The sequence below is a fragment of the Cladophialophora bantiana genome (assembly GCF_000835475.1).
Source record: "Cladophialophora bantiana CBS 173.52 unplaced genomic scaffold supercont1.22, whole genome shotgun sequence".
Taxonomy (NCBI): Eukaryota; Fungi; Ascomycota; class Eurotiomycetes; order Chaetothyriales; family Herpotrichiellaceae; genus Cladophialophora; species Cladophialophora bantiana.
The window spans coordinates 207,557-224,044 of NW_015971596.1; the positions used below are offsets into that span (position 1 = coordinate 207,557).

Below are 16,488 nucleotides of genomic sequence, written 5' to 3' on the forward strand. Positions count from 1 at the left end.
AGGCTGCAGCGGCGGCAGCAGGAGCACCTGTGGCTACCTAGGATGCGTCTTGCCTTTTTCCCCCTCCCCTTTACATCATTGCCGGACACTTATATAGTGTGGCTTTTAAGAGCTTCTCGCCACAAGGAACGAGGCTGTGGGGCCGCGAGGTTGCATCGCGTTTTTCTTATGACGTCCAGCGACCGGGAAAAAATCGACCTGGACTCTTTGCTCGAGCAGAACAGAGCATTATCATAAGTATGACGAAAAATAGACTTTGGATCAATTCTTTCACTCTACTTGAATTTCGTCCGCCTCCGAGGGCCCAAGGGTTTGGCTCGTTTCTCCTAATGATTCGCCGCTTTGGTATCTCTGGTATCTTTCGCGATTGTGATATATGTAGATCAAGGGGGATGGGGAAAAATTATATACTAAAAAAGGCGGTCATGGCATCATATGGACGGGGAGAATGTTTTGCGGGCGGGAACTTTCTCCCGAGTCGCTCGATGCGTGCGATGAATATCCAGGATCCTCGCCTCTTGGATGGTCTGTACTGAGCGTGCTAATAGATAGCGAGGGAGCTGTTAGTTGCTGTACCGTACTGTGACTAATTGGTATGATGTGCGAGGATGATGATCAACTCGAACTCGAATTTGAACTTGAATTGGTGCTGCATTACTGTTGTCATTCCTTCTCCTGGCCTGTCTCTGTCTCCTTGTCGGCGCCGTCGCTGTCACCGTCAACCGTCCCAAACTAGCCAGATAGATGATACTTATGAGTCCAAAGACGCCCAGGACCACCGGTGGTCGCTGACTGTGTCAATGTAGTATCCCATAGATAAGCATCGGTATGTAAATAGCACATCGTTCACCCGCGCTAGTGTAGATCATTTGTCCATTATTTCCCTCACGCAACGAACAGGCTCATTCATCCACGTCTCTAGGATCGTGCTGTGACCACCACTCGTCATACTCCTCAGGCGTCATGGTCAGGAACTCGGTCGGCCGGGTGATGGGGACCAGCGACTCGCCTCTCTTGGCAAAATCCTCGATTCTCTTCCTCGTCTGTTCCCGGCTCTTGTTGACGCTGTAGATCTTGACCCGGTGGCACGACGACGTCACATGGAGACCCCAATTCCACGAGTTCCGCACCTCGAGGGGCTGCGTGTTGAGGCTATTGTCCCAGCAACGCACCACGATCTCGATCCATCCCTCGACATCGCAAGGTAGGTCGTACTCCCAGGTACGCCACGCCCACTTGTGTTTAGTCGAGAGGTTTTCGTTGGGCACCGAATACCACGAGAAGCCGCCGTCGGCAGAGAGCTCAACCCGCTCAGGCCAGCGACCGCCGCCCGAGTAGGCCCAGCCCTTGCATGCAATCTTGCCTTCGTGCACCACGACCTGCTTGGCCCAGGGTGACATGATGGCGCTGGAGACGGGCATTTCTTGGATCTGGATCCCCATCACCGGCAGCTGGTTATGCTTGCCCACCTGCTGGTTGAAGTACAGGTACTCCTTGCTCTGCACCGGGGCACGGGTGGGATGGGGAAGCGCCCGAATGCGGTACACCCATTTCACGGAGCGGGCCCCAATGTAGCCCATGACAACCATGCGGACAGGATATCCATGGATCTTGGGGAGTGGCTCACCGTTCATTTCCCAGGCGAGTATGACCTCGTTGGCCTTGACTTTCGACCAGGGCACGCTGACCAGGTAATTCATCACCTCGTTCTGCTTGAAGTAGGTGTCCGCCCCGTGGAACTCGAGGTGCTTGCCGCCGTCGGCCATGCCGCCACACTGCTTGATGACCTTTTTGAGCGAGACGCCCACATAGCGAGCCGTGCCGATCGCTCCTTCCGCCCAGGGTGCATTGATCATCTCGTCACCTTCGCCTGCATACATCTGAATCTGTTCGATACGACGCGTGCCGCTGCATTGGATGGTCACGAGTTTCTCCATGCGCGGGAAGATTTCTTCGTTCTGCAAGTCCTTCAACGTAAAAGTACGGGGATGCCTGACCAGACCGTCGAGTCGAAGCTCCCACGCGTCCGCTTCAATATCTGGAATCCCCCCGTGGTTTCTGATGAAATGCAAGGGGTTTGGAGTGACGGGTTTGGCGGTGACCAGACGTTTAGGGGGCTCGCCGTTGTAGGGGAACTGCAAGAGGTGGAGCATTTCCGGGTGCTTCTCTTGGATGACTCGAAGCCAGGATTCTTCAGGGACTGCGGTCAGGGGCCCTCCAATGGCCTTATGCCACTGTTTCCAGCGGACACCTTCCAGAACAGGATTCGTGTCCGGAATAGGACCGAGCTGGAACTCCGGTGGAGGAGGGAATTTGTGAGTGATCATGATCTTGTGCGCAATCGCCTTCTTCTCAGGATACTGTTCCCATTCGATATAGCTGGCGCCTCCTGTTAGTAGAGCAAATTTTGGGGCAGAAATTGGGTTCCAAGTATCTCACCCGCGCCATCCTTCGCGTTCCTCGGCAAATACCACATTTGGATCGATATCCTCTTTTTCAAGGTACTCTCGAGCCTCCTCAACCTCCTTGATGACTTCTTCATCGAGTGCTACCTCTTCGATATATTGGCCCACCTGGAGAGTCTGGTCGCGGATGGGCAGCTCGGCGGCCGCGAGACCCTGCTCGAGCTTCCATTCGTCTTCCGGCTGGAGACAGATCATGGTCAGTTCTGATATATTCTCTTCGGATGTGAAAGATGGAGAAGCTCAACCTGGATGGGGTGTTGCAGCTCTCTTGCCCTAACGTCGGTGTGCATTTTGGCGGAGGGGAGATTGCGGGTAATTTCTAGATTTCAGACGTTGCCACCGCAAGGGAGATTGTATGTCGTAACCACGGTGCTCGACTGTGGAATAGGTATGAGAGAGGGACTACAAACTTGAAACCAGGAAGAACGTTGAGTAGATAAATTGAAAAGAAAAACGAGCGGAGCGGCTGGGGCAAAACTTATCAGTCGGTCAGTTGGACAGGCGGACAACTGGTCACCCTCGGCTTCGGGGCGACAGCCTCATATATGGTATTCAGCAGCGAGCCTCAGCGAGCTCAGCGACCACGTAGGGAGCGGCGTGGTGAAGCTTTTACCCATTGGCAGCTCTTCCACTCCCGTCCTCATTGGGGAGGTCTTCCGCTATCTCATCGACCTATCAGCTCAGCGGATCGAAGCTTGTTCTGTAGCATTGCCCGATGGTTTTGACATCATGCCGGGGGCGCTTCAATCACTTGGACTACTCAGCAAACCATTTGCCGAACACGAGCCCTGACGCAGAGTTGTGTTCCACAGAGGGCCTTGCTGACGGAGTAGCTCCAAAGCCTACCTAGAGATCGAAGGGCCAGGACGAAGCGGACGAAGCAACCGGAGGGGCATATGCAAGGCTAAGACGAAACCTGGAAACTGGCAACGAGGTCGAGGGAGGAGGAGGAGGAGGAGGAGGAGACGGCGCGAGGGGGAGAGGGATGGCATTGTATCGTCGGAGTCCTAGTATTCCCGGATAAAGTCATGGAGTGCGATCGTGCGAGAGTCCAATGAAGCTAGGCTGAACAAAGGAAATTAGTTCCTCGGTCTGACGGGCAGCAGTTTCTCTCTGCTATAAGCTCTGAGGCCCGATACCACTAAGGAACAGCATGTATTTGGGGGTCAGACTGAATGTCATTTGATTTTCATTCCCCCCTTTCGCGCGAGCTTCGAACCCGCGCGAGGCTCAACTATTTTCCACTTCCGGCTTCCACCTTCAGCTTCACTTTCAACTTCTGGCAAACGCAATGCTGCCTGTCAACTACTTACTACACTCGATCTAAATCTCTACAAGTTCCCATACCATGCCCCGTGTCCCCTATTCCGATCTCGATCTCGATCTCGATCTCAATCTCAATCTCAACCCCCCAGCCCGGCACCTCTAACTCGTCCCGGCTCACAACTTACAAATCCTGCATAAAACCCGTTTAGGAAAATCTACTAAGCAAGTTGTATCGTCGAATGTCGCCATTTGCAGAACCACACCACCTGACTAGGTTGACCCCAACCGGAATGAAAATGCAGTAACAGTCTGCCGCTGTAGCCAACCAAGAGGGAAGACCTGCGCGACGATCAGGTGGCTGCTGTTTCGAGTAAGAGGTAATCAGGGCCGAGCATAAATGAAGACATAGGCAGTCTCTGCCGCCCAAAGAGAGATAACCCTAGGTTGCCTAACAACGAATAGATATCCTTGGGCTGCCTGGACCCTAAACAAAGCACCTATTCACTGTTGTCAGAGTGATTCTCGAGAAAACCAAATGCTACAATGCTCATGTTTCAAATCAAGCCCAACTTCTTGACAGCCCCCCAGGTGTCCTCGACCGTCTTCCGGAACGGCGTAAAATCCAATTTCAGCATCTCCTCCGCCTTGCTGCTGTCTATGCTGAAATGGCTGCCGGGCGCACAATGAGCGCCTTCGTCTCCTAATTCCTTCTCTCCTTTTGCCCTCAGTCCAGCGAGGCCGTCTTCAAAGTAGTTGACTCCGCCGCAGAGGAGAAACCTCTCGCTCACGCCCTTCTCTAACTGCAGACTCCTCAGGTGCGCCTCGGCTACATCTCTCACATCCACCCATGCAGGCAACCCCGGGGTCGCAACCTTGGGCGCAAAGTTTGGATCCTTCCCTTGAACAGAGGTAATGAGCCTCTTGATACTGGTATTCAACCCTTCCACCCCCTTCGCAACATCCACCTCTTGAATCGGCGGGCCATACACCATTGGCGGACAGAACGTGACCAGGTCCCAGCTGATGTCCCCTTTCTCCTTTGCACTTCGCCAGATGTCCCACGCGGCGCGCTCGGCAAATGTCTTGGAAGCGTGGTAGCCGTAATATCCATCCCTGGCCGCTTCTTCCATTGTGACCGGATCCCAGTCGTCAGATGTATACATATACCCCGGTCGCGGGTTTTTGGAAAGATCGACCACGCTCGCGAAGGAGCTCATGATGGTCATTCTCTTCAGTGTCTTCGACTTCAACGCCGACGACATGACATTCCGTGTACCGTTCACGGCCGGCTCCACCAGCTCTTTGATCGGGTCGTTTGACGAGATGAAATAGGGACTGGCGACGTGACAGATATAATCCACTCCTTCAACAGCCTGGTCCAGCGCCCCAGGGGCTTGAATGTCTGGCACTTCGACAAAGGTGAGGTCTCCAGATTCGGTGGCTTCGGGGTATATTTGTGCGAGAAAGGTGGATTTGGACAGAGAGCGCAGGGTGCCTCGCACACGGTAGTCGTGGGCGATGAGCGTCGAGAGAACGTGAGCCCCCACATAGCCATTGAGCCCCGTCAAGAGGACGAAAGGCTTGAGACTCGACATCTTGCGGTAGATGTTTAAGAAGGCTTTTGGATCGTTAGGCGGGTTGTTGGCGACGGTGGTCGATGTCTCGAGACCCGCCGAGAAAGCGTCTTCCTCCCTTCTTATAGCATAACAAGATATTTGAGATTCTCCCATCTTGATATGATGCGTAAGCAAAAGCGTCCTTCAGGGTCAAAGTTTGCTGGAATCAACCTCTCCGTTCAGCGAGCCTGCTGAATGGTCTCCACCAACCTGCCGCGTCAACCCACCGATGATGGGCGTCAAGAAACAGGATCCCCGGTTTCTTCCTGGGACTTCGCGTTCCCTCATGCTTGCGTTTGCTGACCAAATCATCGTGTACCTGCATTAGCCAAGCCGTGCCACCTATCAGACAGGAGTGAAGTTCGGAGACAGGCTTCCCGGTGGTGAGAGCGAGGATGACGTCATACTTCTCTCTCTTCCCCTCACACAGCTCGCCAGCATCCGCCACGTCGTTCCTCAAGGCCTTGCGCCAGGCTTCTCAGCCTTTTGCGGAAGCCAAATACTTGTCTGCCAATGTAATGTGCACCAAACCCCAGTTGGAAAGCCGCCGCGATCCAACCAGCAGTGCTACTGTGCGAGCAGCGAAGCGGCTATTGTGAGGACTTCGTAGAAAACCTCATTACATATCGCTCGGCTGCTGCACATTGCCCTGGCCTCTGGTTCCATTATGTAAGAGACAATGCCGTTTTGGGTGAGGCTTCACCACTCTTGACCGGTTTACCTCCTCGCGCCCGCGGCTTTATGACAAACCATGCATTCAAGCATATTCCCATGTCGACGCCATGCCTAGGAAGTGCGCCTCTTCAAAGATCCCATGGGCCTTAATTCCACTAACTCAGCAGCATTTCCAGCTCTTCGATCCGTCTCTGCTTCCTCTCCTCTTCGCTCTCTCCCGCTCCCGACTGGCCAACGCCTAGGCTTCCTGCAACCGCCATCTTTCTTTCTTGCACGCGCAGCATCCTTCCTTCAATGCTATCCTTCGTCACAAACCTAATTACCTCAACTTTCTGCGTCTGTCCCATACGGTGCACTCGATCAATCGCCTGTGCTTCCACGGCAAAACTCCACCAAGGGTCCATCATATAGCACCGACTTGCCGCTGTGAGGTTTAACCCCACCCCGCCAGCCCTGAGAGAGAGCAGCAAGATGCGAGGCGCTTTCGGGTCGGACGTGTTCTCCGCGTTGAATGCCCGAATGACCTGTGCTCGGACTTTCTGTGACATGGTGCCATCGAACCGAAGGTGCGAAAAACCGTGTTTGATAAGTTGCGGTGCGATAAGATCGAGAAAAGACGTGAACTGCGAGAATACCACGGATTTGGTAGCTCGCGGCAAGGTAGATAGGTGCTTCAGCAGTGCTGCTATCTTTGCTGACGTCGACGCAGTCGGTGAGTACGGGTGTATCCGTCGTAGCGAGATTCTGGTGGGTTTGGTAACTCCATCATCAGCAGAGTACATGTCCCCCTCATAATCAGAAGATGCAGAAGAGCTGTTGTGCCTAACAACTTCAAAGACGTCTCTCGGGTTGATGGCTTCTCTGCACGAAAAGCAGCGAGGAATTTCCCCCTTGTCCGTCTGGACCACAATCGATTTCTCCAGACACTCTTTGCAGGCGCTATGCCAACAAGTGGTAACGGCAGGGTTAACCATTGGCTCTTCGTAACACAATGGACACTCGCCACTCGAATCCTCTTGGATTTGGAGCAATGCATTGGTGGTGAATGTGGTAATAGGGTCCTTCGAAACCGGGTTTTCCTTTTCTGCAAAGTCGCTGTCTTTGGTGAACCGGTCTATGAGTTCTTGCAGATCCATGTCGTCGGCGAACCCGTTCTCATCAGCTGCAGCTGCAACGGCAGCGTCTTCTTCATCTGCCACAATCTCCTTGTTCCGGGTCAGGACAGGATGACAGCAAGACTGCCGTAAGCGCAGGATCTGCGCAAAGATTGTCGTGTATGACTTCAAGAGAGTACCAGCAGCGACGGATTCGTTGAAAGCGCGCTTGGCCCGCGTGAAAATCAGATCGTAAACTTCGCGTTCTGTCTTTGAGAGCTCGACTTCTTCGACTGTGACCGACTTCGGAGGAAGCGGCACGAGCGCTTCGCCTTCGGGGGTTTTCATGTCTTTCGTCCTTCTCAACACCAGAGGCTCCAGGACAGTCTGAACCACGTTAAGGGCTCGCGCTATCTCCTTTGACTCAAAAGGCACCGTAATGAACGTTTTCCAGAAAGAGAAGTTGCTCCATGGCTCGACTTTGAGGAATCTGACCAAGCTGAATAAGTCTTCCAAACGATTGACGATGGGCGTTCCGGTCAAGACCCATCTATGTTTCGCTTTGATCTCATAACACGCCTTGGACGTCTTTGCCTGCCTGTTTTTGATCGTGTGGGCCTCGTCAAGGATAACCCGATGGAAATTCACGGAGAACAGGCCGCCATGAGATGCACGATCGCCTCCAGCAGCTGATATCTGTCCGAATTCGGAGAGCACAGTGCCGTAACTTGTGATGATGACGTTCGGAGCAGAGGTGGCATTCGTGACGGAACACAAAGTCGGTAGATTGACCGATTTCTCGCTGCCATAGTAGACCATAGTCCTCAAAGAGCCGGGTTCCGAACATTTGGCAGCTTCGCTCTCCCACTGTGCCAACAGGGACATGGGTGCCACGACCAACGTCGTACATGGTGCTGGTTCGACTGGCGTTGAAGACTGAGGCAGTCTGGGAAGATGATTGACGGATGTCATGGCATGGGCGGCGGCTTCCAGATCGATTCGTGAGCGATGGGAATGAATCAAGCTATAGATTTCGATAGTCTTGCCTAGGCCCATTTCATCGGCCAAAATACCTCCCAGACAGTTTTGTTCTTGGACAGGGAAGTCTAGACTGATTTCTCCAGAGTAGAGATTGACATAAAACTTGTCTTGGCCTTCAAAAATGGGAAGTGCTTCGTCATTTGCGTCCTTCGTGGGCCAGGTATATTCTTCCCATAGCGGATGCATAGACTGTCGCTTGTCGGACTTTTCATCTCGTTCTTTGCTGATCATCCAATGCAGGGCTTGTTTTTGATATTTTCGTAGTTCCAATCGGAAAGTTGAGGCCGGCTCGGCTTCAGGCGTGTTGAAGTCAAACGACTGCGCCTTCCGATAGAGTGTATCCAGTTGGTCTTCCTCCAACTCTTCACCCTCCTCTTCTTCAGATACGGGTGTCGAGATGCCGGATTTGCCCTTAGCTTCCTTGTCTTTGTCGTATTGTTCTGCCATTTCAGCAGCTCTTAGTAGACCTTGCTTCCTGTGCTTGGCTGTTGTCTCACTGGTTGTTGTTGGATTGAGGTTAACTTCCTCAAAGAGTTTGACTAGAGCCACTTGTCGTAATCGAAGGTCCTTCTCTTCGCTACTTTCTTTCTCTTCGAAGAAGCCTGTCGCGCGGTTGTCGTCTTTTGGTTTCACAAAGACGTTTGCCTCAAAGGCTGTTTTGAGGAGGTATGCACGAAGCTGCAAGTAGATTGTGTCGTTGACTCGGACGCGGTCGGGTGCAAAAAAGCAGGTCCCCTCGAAGCGGCAGATCTTCTGGTCCAGCAAAGACGACACCCAAGAGGCCGTCTCCTCAGGAAGACGGCCGAGTTCTTCGCCCCTTGTGTTTGTAAAGCGTGTGATCACATCTGCCTTTTGATTCCTGCCTACCACTGGTACTAGTTTGCCGCCTCTCCCAATTTTCGTCTTTGGAGAGATTTTTGATCGTTCTATCCGTACTGGTTCACCGTGAGCCAAAAGTCCTGTACCACTTTTTGTCATCCATGCCGCCACGCCAAATGATCCAACATATCGTTCAGCGGGCATTGCATGCAGGGTAACCGTCTTCGATGCTGCGTCTTTTAGGCTTGGTTGTGGTGGCTCGGCGGGAATACCACCGAAGGTAGCAGGTGCATTCAACCATGAATTTACACCCCTTGAAGGAAGCGGTGTCCTCGCCTGTGATAGTGCAGCATTTTTCCACGATCCATCAAAGTACATGTTGATTGCTCGCTCGAGGTTGCCATTGGAAGCAGCCCCCACCCTTTCCACGACATCTTGAGAGACGTCTTTTCCGACAAATGCGCGAAATATGTCAACGTCGAAGGCTTGAGGCTTCTCATTGTCGTGTGGGCTTTGGGAGTCGGCTCGTTTCACTTGACAGGATTCGGGGTCAGGGCCGGCAGACGAGGTGGCGGAAGCTGGTCTGCTAGACGCATTTACAGACGATGAGGCATGGTCGTGAGGATCTTCAGGATCGTCAACGAAAAAGCGTCGCTTTTTCCTGGGACGCACATCGACGTCCATGGGGAGCGGCGAGCATCCGGCGGTCAGTGATTGTGGGAAAGACCTTGTTGAAATGAACGCGTAAATTAATTGAACGCGCTCACACGTGACGTGATTCCCAGTTCACGTCATTCAAAACCCAATTTCTTTCTCTAGAAGCTTTAATATTCACATCGGGCTTCGGGCCAGTATACAGACAATTGACTTTTTCATGGTGAAGCCTTGGAACATGGAAGCAGAATTCTATCCCTAATTTTCTCGCTCGTGAACATGGGTGTTGTGCAAACCTAAGCAATTGATGCAAGAAGACTGGCGGTGGTAGGAAAACAAACCAAACCGTCAAAGATGTCACTTGTGAGAGAACTAGGCCGAGGACTATGGTCAACGCCACAACTAGCTCGAGGGGTCTTTGGCCTAAAGCACCGCGCTTTCACAGCAAGTACAAGGGCGTCACTCTCTCTTGATCGAGAATCGCCAGATGTGAAGAAAGCGCAAGGCTACTGCTCAAATCTCGTTCGGTAAGGTGAAATACAGTCTGCAGTCTGGGATGTGCTTCTCACTGTGTGACCAGAAACTATGACTCGCCCTCATACACTCTGGCCCATTTTATCCGACCGCATGTGCTTCCAGCATATCTCGCTATCCGCGCCTTCAACATTGAGCTGGCCAGGATACCCGACGTGGTGTCAATGCCACAGATCGGTGCCATGAGAATGCAATTCTGGCGGGAAACCATCGACAGGACTTTCAATCTCGCTCCTCCGTTAGAACCTGTTGCGATTCTGCTGGCTTCATATCTAAATCAAGGGCATAAACTCAACAAAACCTGGTTCCATCGTATCATTACAGCCAGAGATCGGAAACTGACGCATCCCGCCTTCACGAACATGGCTGAGCTGGAGTCCTATGCTGAATCGACCTATTCCACGCTTCTTTATCTGACATTATCAGCGCTTCCTTTGAACTCTCTGACTATGGATCATTTGGCTTCCCACATCGGGAAAGCAACCGGGATAGCAGCTGTGCTTCGTGGAGTGCCATTGCTCGCCTTTCCACCTCCTTCAACCCTACATTCCAGCAGTTCTCCTCGTATTGGAGCCTCTCCTACCCGAGAACGGCAGGGAATCATCACACTCCCCTTAGATGCCATGTCTCAGTGTGGCGTCAGAGAAGAGGATATCTTCCGAAATGGCGCAAACGCTGCCGGCATCCGTGATGCCGTATTCATGGTCGCCACCCGTGCCTCTGACCATCTCATAACCGCTCGGACCATGCTCAAAAGTGTCCGAGAGAATAAGGATCCTGGCCACGAGTTCGAGCATATGCACGACGAAGGCCATGAGTACGGCAAGTATGACACTGGTGGCAGGATTTCCGGCGACAAGAGCAAAGAAGAGGTCGACAACGGTTTCGGTATTATAATGGGCCCTGCTATCAGCACTCAGTTGTGGCTCGATCGTCTGCAGAAAGTAGACTTCGATATCTTTCATGAAAGTCTCCGAAGAGTTGAATGGAAGCTGCCTTTTGTTGCATGGCTGCGCAATAGGAGCGGCAAGCTGTGAATTTCTGGGCCCGAATGCATCTCACGGAGTCTTAAGGGCTTCTATTCGAGCATTCACCCTTGCTTCTTGCAGGTGAGACGGGGCATTTGCATCGACGGTGTTTCTTCGACTTCTGCTCAGGGCCATGGCATCTCCCTTTTTGCCGACAATCGCTTCGATGGCTCCAATCAGGGCTTGTGGATCGTAGAACATTTCGCCCTTGGAACTCTTGCGACCATACAACTTTAGACAGTCGATTCCAAGAGAAGCAAGATGGTTTCGATCGACACGTGGAGTACCTTCACCAGTCAAGTGAATTACGTGCGTCACGTATTTACGGTAGACCGAGTCTCGAGCAACATCATGAGCATAGTGGTTTGTCGCCGGGAAAAGGAATTCGCCGTGTCGAAGGGCTGAAGGAGATGATGGCGCCGACGACTTTAATGTGTCATCTGATCGCGAAGTGTGAAGCTTGGGTCTCCACAAACGTCCCTGGGACTGCTCGCAAGCACGAGCGATTGCCTCCACAAAGTCGAACGCAGAAAAGGGATTCGAACTTGGGCCAGTCTCACGATCCAAGGAGCCATTCAGAATGAGAATCTTGTGACGGGCAGGAGTCGAGCGTAAGGCCTCTCCGACTCCTTTAAGCACAATGGAAGGAATGATAGAGGTGTATAGGGAACCGATAGAATATATGACAGCCTGGGATTGCTTGATTGCCGAGATTACTCGTGGATTGGCCGGAGGAAGCATTTCTTGTCCGTAGGGATTGATGTACCATATTCGCTCGATTCGAGCGGGGAGGTCTTGGTCGAGATCTTTGCTGAATTTGATATTTCGCTGTCGGAGCGTCGGAAGCGTCCCTGGCAAATGGGCGTCCTCGATGTCCTCAGAGTGGTCGAAACTGTGACGGACGCGGAACTCGGCCGGTGGTGTTGATGGAGATACTGTGGGCATTTCCAGCGCGGTTTTGGCCGCAGGATGCGAGATGTTGTTCTGCCCTACGATAATCTCGCCATTCGCTAGTCCGGCCGCAATATGGTGAGAGAAGTTGGAATTGATGCTCGGGATGACTCGCACCTCTCCGTCAGGGATGGCGCATATGCTGCTCAACAAGTAGATTGCAGATTCGAAGCTGCCGCTGAAGAGCCGTGCACCGGTCAAGAACAGATTTCCAACACTCGCCGACGTGAAGTCGAACGTCGAAGAAGGTCTTGCTCGCTTCATGATCTCCAGATTCAGGAGATTGAGAAACGAGCGGATTAGCTCTTTCTTTGCCGAGGGGATGCCGTTCCAAAGCTCAGATGTGCCCCAGACTATGCTCTGCCATTGATTCGCCGCGTCCGTTGAGGAAGACGACGACAGCCGGTGATTAAACAAGTTGGAGATGGCCGACCTCTCGGTCGAAGGCGGATCGGTGGGAATCAACCTGACCAGTCGACTGCGCACGTCCCCAATTCCCGGTCCTCCAAAGACACGTATCAACTCGGACGAGGAGCCGCCGTTATCGCTTATAGGGATGATGTAGGATAGAGGGCAATTTTTGGCTTCGCGGACCGCTTCGAAGACGTCGACGAGGGAGTTGGCGGCGCTACCGCCAGAGAAGACAACGATACCCCGGGCGCTGAGCATGGTAGTACCGGGGTGGAATTCGAGCAGTGGAGGCGTTGCAGTACATCTGCTTTAAAGGGCCCCTTATATTGTTGGCGCAGGCAAGGCTACCATGGATTGATTGATATCAGGGATGAACACTGTGTCCGGGATATCTTTTCGAGGCGGGTGACTCAGCCTTGCGAGAGATGGTATCCACTGTGCGGAACGGCTGGTTCGGGAGATGCAGCCGCTGGTAAGAAGGGGCTGCTTTTAGTCCGTATTTGACAGTAAATCCGCCCCCTGATACAATTATGGCATCAATGGCAAGAGGGGTATTGAAAAGTCGTCTATTAGGGAGTTGGAATTGAAAAGTCTCTCTATCAAGAGAGTTGACCTTGCTTTGACAGAGTGTGATCCATTGGGACCCCAGGTTGACATGTGGAACAGGTAAGGGTAGGGGACAAGGGGCAAGATGGGGGAGTCGCCCTTACGGCTAGTTGAATGTCGTTTGTTCCTGAAACCTGCCCTTCTCGTCCAAGTACCCGCCGACAAAAGGCCAGACTCGCCCATTGGGGCCTCTGGGGCTTGCCTCGCCCCCTAGGGGGCAGCTGGAGCACCTCCGTCGCCAAAATGCTTTGGATTTTAGGGGCGATCTGGGCATAGTGAGCCTCAGAGCTTCCTATTGGCGCTAATGGAATCCTGCCTTGGTTAAGTCCCCCAACTAACATGTACCGAGTAGGTGGTTGTATGTGCCCCGAACTGCCCCAAGTGCCCCTCGCTCGCTCTTCTGGTGCTTCTGCATCCTGGTCGCGTCATGGGAATTTTATTTCTGGGAGCGCATTTCTTTTCAGCTGCTCCTTCAGCTCCCACACATCATGTAGCCAACATCCCCCTATTGATCTCAGCTTTTGCTCTCTGCCTCTCTTGGCGATGCCGCATACTGCTTTCGCGCCCTGCTAAATGTTCCGCAAACTGATTTAATAGGAACCTTCTTTCCTTGCCTCAAAATGGTTACCCATCCTGCCCATATTGTGGCCTCGTCGAAGCGCACATCCGTCGAGTCGACAGGTGAATCTGAAGCTTCCTTGACCCGCCACTCTCGAGAGCATGGCCACCGTGGGCGCCGTGAGGACGACCTAGAAGCCCAGAACTCAGCTGTCATTGATGAAAGTCTTCACCCTCACATCCGCATCCGGGAGGGTACGGAACACAATCACAATCACCATGAGGGAGACGCGGGACCGCACTCGCCGAACCTTCACCGCAGCGAAACCGGTGCTTCGATAAAGTCACTGCGGAGGAGAGGGCGGCAAGAAACCGCCAATATCATATATGGGGCGGGGGAAATGGGCAGAACAACGGGTTGGGCACCAGGGCAAGAGCCAGGAATAGACACAAGCGACCCAGCTCCTCCCTACAGCTTAGGTGCCGCAACACCTGCAGATGCTGCGCATCTCGAAGAAGAACTGAATCAACGGTGCGAAATTACAGTAGTAGACTTCAGCGACGAGCTCGTCTCCACGACGGATCTGGACAATGATAACCTCGAAGAATTTCTCCAGAAAGGTCCCCAGGAGTGGGCCGACGTCCGGTGGATCAACGTCAACGGCCTCTCTTGGGACGTGATTCGGATACTGGGGAACCACAAACGCCTCCACCGGCTTGCCATTGAGGATTTATTCAACACCAAGAACCGGACCAAAGTCGATTGGTACAGTGACCACACCTACATGATCCTTCCCTTGCAAAAGCTTATCTACCTCGAGGAGAATGAGTCCGACTATGGGTCTGATGCCGACGATCACGACGACTCCAAGTCTGCTGATGCTGAGTCCGAATTTCGGACCAGGATCATTTCAGAACGTCAGAGGAGGCGCCGGCAGCGGAAACGGAGAAAAGGCGCCATCCTCTCTCTGATTGAGGATTTGCGAAGACCTTTGCATAAGCAGAACAAGAAGAAGCAGCCGCCCAGACATCCAGACATCATAAGTGACGGCCTCCAACCCTCCAACAGCTTCAGACACTCGAGCAAAGTGGAAACACCGTGGGCGCCCAGGAAAATCCGCACTATGCAGCGCTACCATGCAGGGCCGAATCAAGACCGCATTGAGTACATGGAGCGCCACGCAGTTCTTGCGCACTTTGGTATCGGTGTCTCTATGGAACAGGTCTCTATCTTCCTGTGTGCGGACAATACCGTCATCTCCTTTTTCGAGTACTCTGCGCACGATGTCCAGACACCCATTATCCGACGATTGCAGTCCCCCGGGACGATTCTCCGCCAGTGCTCCGACGCCAGTATGCTCTGTCAGGCGATCCTCGATGCCATTATTGATCTTGCAATCCCTGTGACAGCGGCTTATCAAGACGCGATAGGGGATTTGGAACTCAACGTCCTCACCGATCCGGACATCCACCAATCCGCCACTTTGTACATTTTGACCTCTGAGATCGCCATCCTACGCAACGCGATTGCTCCAGTGGTTCAACTGATCGGCGCACTCAAGGACCACAAAACCAGCGCCCAGCCTGCAACGGCACCCCATTCGCGCATTGCTACTCCCGCTGTGCTCGACCAACAGAACAATGACCCTATAAACAAACCTTCGGCGTATCGGGCCCAAAGCAATGGCCTCCGAAAGCAGTACAGTGCTCCGCCATTGATGAGCGGCGTAGAAATCTCCCCTCTTACAATCACCTACCTAGGCGACGTCGAGGACCATGCGCTCCTCATTCAGGACGGCTATGACCAGATGCGCCGCAACGCCGACAACCTCGTCGACCTCATTTTCAACACCGTGTCCGCGTATCAAAATGAGTCCATGAAGCAACTCACCATCGTGACCTGCTTTTTCCTGCCATTGACCTTCTTGACCGGGTATTTTGGACAGAACTTTGCGCATTTCGCAGGTGTAGAGGACCACAGCGACGCGTTCTTCTGGGTCATTGCGACACCCGTGTCGGTGGTAGTGTTCTTGTTGCTGATGAGGGATGTCATGATTCGCTGGCTGGGCCGGTGGGCGAATAAGGCGTTGATTGCGAGAGGAAGAAGGAGGCGGTTAGCACAGAGTGGGCACCAGGAATGAACTACCATAGTTCCAGCGATGGGATTTACGGAACAGAGCAAAATTAGACCAGGTGAGGCAGGATCGTCCTCGATCAAGATCAAGCGCGAAAGGTGCTTGTGCATTTGGACATGTACGATATTGAACTAGTCTTACAATCAGGCGCCTACAAAGAGAATCTTTCCACCCGATTGGCCTCCCTAGGTGTATACATAGAATGCTCCGTACCTATATGTTCCTTGCGTTGACTTGATTGAAGTTTCCTACGTTGCCTCTGCTTTGGTACCTAGGCTTGTTCCGCCCTGCTCTGCCCGGGATGGATGGGATTCTCCTTGCAATACCCCAAATGGTGCATTGCTTGCTCGTCCATCTCTTGGCTATCTGACTACATTCGTGTGAAGGACTTTCCATCTATCAGTGGTCGGTTTACATACATGTCTGTTATTGCGTCTCTCTGTTGTCTGTCCGCTGAGAGTGCGCTGTGCTCCCAAGCCTGGTCTGGCCAATACACATCGATGTACTCTGTACGTGACGCCTTGAATTAGACAATTAATCAATCAGTCAATCAGGTCTATTGGAAGTGCTTGGCATTGTTTCCGGCCATGTCAATGATTCTGGCGTCTCCAATCTGCTTCTCTGTCTATGTTGAA

General features: G+C 52.8%; 6 protein-coding genes across 6 annotated transcripts; 2 read left to right on the top strand and 4 right to left on the bottom strand.

The window, feature by feature from the left end:
* Window positions 1–902: 902 nt before the first annotated feature.
* Window positions 903–2,660, bottom strand: Z519_11467 (uncharacterized protein; the record flags this gene model as incomplete). The annotated part of the gene is made up of 2 exons (XM_016769179.1): window positions 903–2,379; window positions 2,440–2,660. The coding sequence occupies 2 exons, from the start codon at window positions 2,658–2,660 to the stop codon at window positions 903–905; spliced, it is 1,698 nt and encodes a 565-aa protein (XP_016614552.1).
* A 1,625-nt stretch (window positions 2,661–4,285) lies between these two features.
* On the bottom strand, window positions 4,286–5,461 carry Z519_11468 (uncharacterized protein; the record flags this gene model as incomplete). Its single annotated transcript, XM_016769180.1, has 1 exon — window positions 4,286–5,461. The coding sequence occupies one exon, from the start codon at window positions 5,459–5,461 to the stop codon at window positions 4,286–4,288; it is 1,176 nt and encodes a 391-aa protein (XP_016614553.1).
* A 716-nt stretch (window positions 5,462–6,177) lies between these two features.
* Window positions 6,178–9,660, bottom strand: Z519_11469 (uncharacterized protein; the record flags this gene model as incomplete). The annotated part of the gene is made up of 1 exon (XM_016769181.1): window positions 6,178–9,660. The coding sequence occupies one exon, from the start codon at window positions 9,658–9,660 to the stop codon at window positions 6,178–6,180; it is 3,483 nt and encodes a 1,160-aa protein (XP_016614554.1).
* Window positions 9,661–9,984: 324 nt separating this feature from the next.
* On the top strand, window positions 9,985–11,201 carry Z519_11470 (uncharacterized protein; the record flags this gene model as incomplete). Its single annotated transcript, XM_016769182.1, has 2 exons — window positions 9,985–10,157; window positions 10,211–11,201. 2 exons carry the CDS (start codon window positions 9,985–9,987, stop codon window positions 11,199–11,201), a joined length of 1,164 nt encoding a protein of 387 aa, XP_016614555.1.
* Window positions 11,202–11,222: 21 nt separating this feature from the next.
* Window positions 11,223–12,812, bottom strand: Z519_11471 (uncharacterized protein; the record flags this gene model as incomplete). Its single annotated transcript, XM_016769183.1, has 1 exon — window positions 11,223–12,812. The coding sequence occupies one exon, from the start codon at window positions 12,810–12,812 to the stop codon at window positions 11,223–11,225; it is 1,590 nt and encodes a 529-aa protein (XP_016614556.1).
* A 968-nt stretch (window positions 12,813–13,780) lies between these two features.
* Z519_11472 (uncharacterized protein) lies at window positions 13,781–15,859 on the top strand (the record flags this gene model as incomplete). Its single annotated transcript, XM_016769184.1, has 1 exon — window positions 13,781–15,859. The coding sequence occupies one exon, from the start codon at window positions 13,781–13,783 to the stop codon at window positions 15,857–15,859; it is 2,079 nt and encodes a 692-aa protein (XP_016614557.1).
* Window positions 15,860–16,488: the final 629 nt, after the last annotated feature.